Source organism: Dermacentor albipictus, chromosome 9 (assembly GCF_038994185.2).
Source record: "Dermacentor albipictus isolate Rhodes 1998 colony chromosome 9, USDA_Dalb.pri_finalv2, whole genome shotgun sequence".
Lineage (NCBI taxonomy): Eukaryota > Metazoa > Arthropoda > Arachnida > Ixodida > Ixodidae > Dermacentor > Dermacentor albipictus.
In genome coordinates this window covers 28,080,103-28,082,348 of record NC_091829.1, presented here as the reverse complement: position 1 = coordinate 28,082,348, position 2,246 = coordinate 28,080,103, and the positions used below count along the sequence as shown (strand labels likewise).

The 2,246-nt window shown below is 50.5% G+C and overlaps 1 protein-coding gene across 1 annotated transcript; it reads right to left on the bottom strand.

Annotated features, from left to right (window-relative positions):
• Positions 1–249: 249 nt before the first annotated feature.
• LOC139049960 (protein lethal(2)essential for life-like) lies at positions 250–1,134 on the bottom strand. Its single transcript, XM_070525895.1, has one exon. It carries the CDS (start codon positions 1,064–1,066, stop codon positions 530–532), a length of 537 nt encoding a protein of 178 aa, XP_070381996.1. The 5' UTR covers positions 1,067–1,134; the 3' UTR covers positions 250–529.
• Positions 1,135–2,246: the final 1,112 nt, after the last annotated feature.

Here is a 2,246-nt window from a genome sequence, read left to right as displayed (position 1 = left end):
CCTGGAAGAGGCAGATCGAGGTTCGCCTCCAAGTCAAGTTACCTGTTGCTTCCAGCTTGTCAGGAACTAAGTAATTTTCAGCGCTTATGAGAGAACTCCCAACTAAAAAGCAGTGTGACCTGATAAAGTTTAACAGGATTGTAGTGCTTGTCCCTTTATACCGAAATCGGTACATTAGCATATAGCCGACACGATATTCAATGGCGTGTTGCGAACTGCCACGAGAAAAAAAGAAAGTCAGACGGTGGCTGCAGAAAGTACTGTTTATTTAAGCGCCTTAAGGCACATAGAAAAGACAGGAATTAACGCCAGTCACACGTCGATAGCACAAACTTTCGCATTCACAACATAAGATTACAAACACTCAATCAGGAGCACAACCTTTCGCGTCCACGACATAAAGATATAAACACTCAGTCAGGAGTTATCAGCAGTCACCACGAGACGATTAACCGACACTCACACAGAAACAAACTGATGCTCGGCATCGCCATTTGGGCCCCTACGTGAGACGGTGACGTCTCTTCGTTTACTTGTTCTTCACAGCGTTGCTGCTGGCGCCTTCGTGCTTCACTTGAATCGGGATCGCCTTCGGTTGCTCCTTGGGCGCGTTCTTGCGCGGTGCCTCGAGGGCCAACGTACCATTAGGCTTGAGGTGACACTTCACCGACTCGGGGTCTACGTCTTCGGGCAGGACGTAGCGGCGCGTGAACTCGCGCTTCACGTAGCAGCCACGGTCGTCAGACTTCTCTTCGTGCTTGCCGTGGATGACGACGCTGTTGTCCTGCGTCTTGACGGTGATCTCCTCCGGAGTGAAGTGGCGGGTGTCGACGTTGATGGCGAACTTGTCCGGCGTGCAGGCGACCGAGGTGCCCTGCTGGCGAGCGGGGCAGACGGCGGTCGACGACTGCTGGTGGCGTGGCTCGATGTAGAAGCGTTGGTGGTAGAAAGGCGGGTCAAACAGCTCACCGTCCAGGAAGGAACCACCGAAGTCGTCGTCCAAGAAACGCCTCACCAAGTCAGAGGGGCCCCAGGAACCACGGTTCAGCAACGGGAACAGTGCCATGTCGCTTCTTTCAGGAATTCTTCGCGCTTTCAGTGCAGAGCGATGCAAATCTGAGCCGGCGAGGCGCGCAGGCGCCCCTTTTAAAGGCGCGTCGTCTGCTTCTAGAAGCGCGTTCGAGAAATCGCGAGACCAGTGCGGGGCGATAACCCGTAGACCGGGCTGAAAGGGTTGAGAGGACGTGATTGGCTGGGCTGCGTCACGTGGTAATGCTAGCACTTTTTTTTTTTTATTGCGCCGGCTTTCTGACAGGTGAAAACTTCGCGATTGTTCTAGCTCTTTCGTTCGTTCGTAGCTGACCTTGAGCGGCGCGGTGCTAGTGTCATCTCTCGCCGGGAGACCAAAGTAAACTTCCGGAGAATTGCCTCAGAAACGGGCGAACGCGCAGGTCTTGGAGGCCATGCCCGAAGACCCACACGTCATACCAGAACGACGGCTGGTGCATGAAAAACGCCCACTGTGTGTCATTCGGCGGCTGTGTCCTTGTAGTCATGTTCTCTATTTTGGCGCTTTAAGCGCAATTATTTGCGACTATACAGGCCCTTAAATTAGGTCAAATGTTCATTCAGACGTTCAGTAATTCTTATTGTACATTATGGGCCAGTCCGGACATATATTTCGCCTGTAGTTTATTTGGTGTCATTAACTGCGTGTACTGTAGTATGTCCTACTCCGGACTAATATCAAAGACAAATGTGACGGACATGATAAGTATCATGATTCCTTTAGGCATGTGCAGCATAATTCAAGAACAACATGCCGCCGTGGATGAGCTTGTTACAGCTGCTGTTAGTGTTGCCTCACGATGAACTATAGCACCTAAAGAATGTCAGGACTTACACCTTGCATTATAAAGTGATGCTGAACATTTGAATGTTGTTTTCTTATATTACGGTGATGCTACTTGAAAGCCGACATGAACGCCACTCAAATTTAAAAATAGCGCCGCCCGATTCAGCCAATCAGCCGTAAAGCAGTTGGCAATGCTGCCTCAGCTCTCAAGAGATGGCGCAAAACCTCATACGAGCATTTTTTCTTCTTTTCTTTTTTTTGCAGAATAACAATAACATGCAAAAACTAACCAATAATACAGAACAATCGCGAGCCACCAGGACCTGAACATCGCCCCCGAGGGCTCCGCGGTCGCTACGCATGCGTGAGCTGAAAGAAGGTAAGAGAGGAG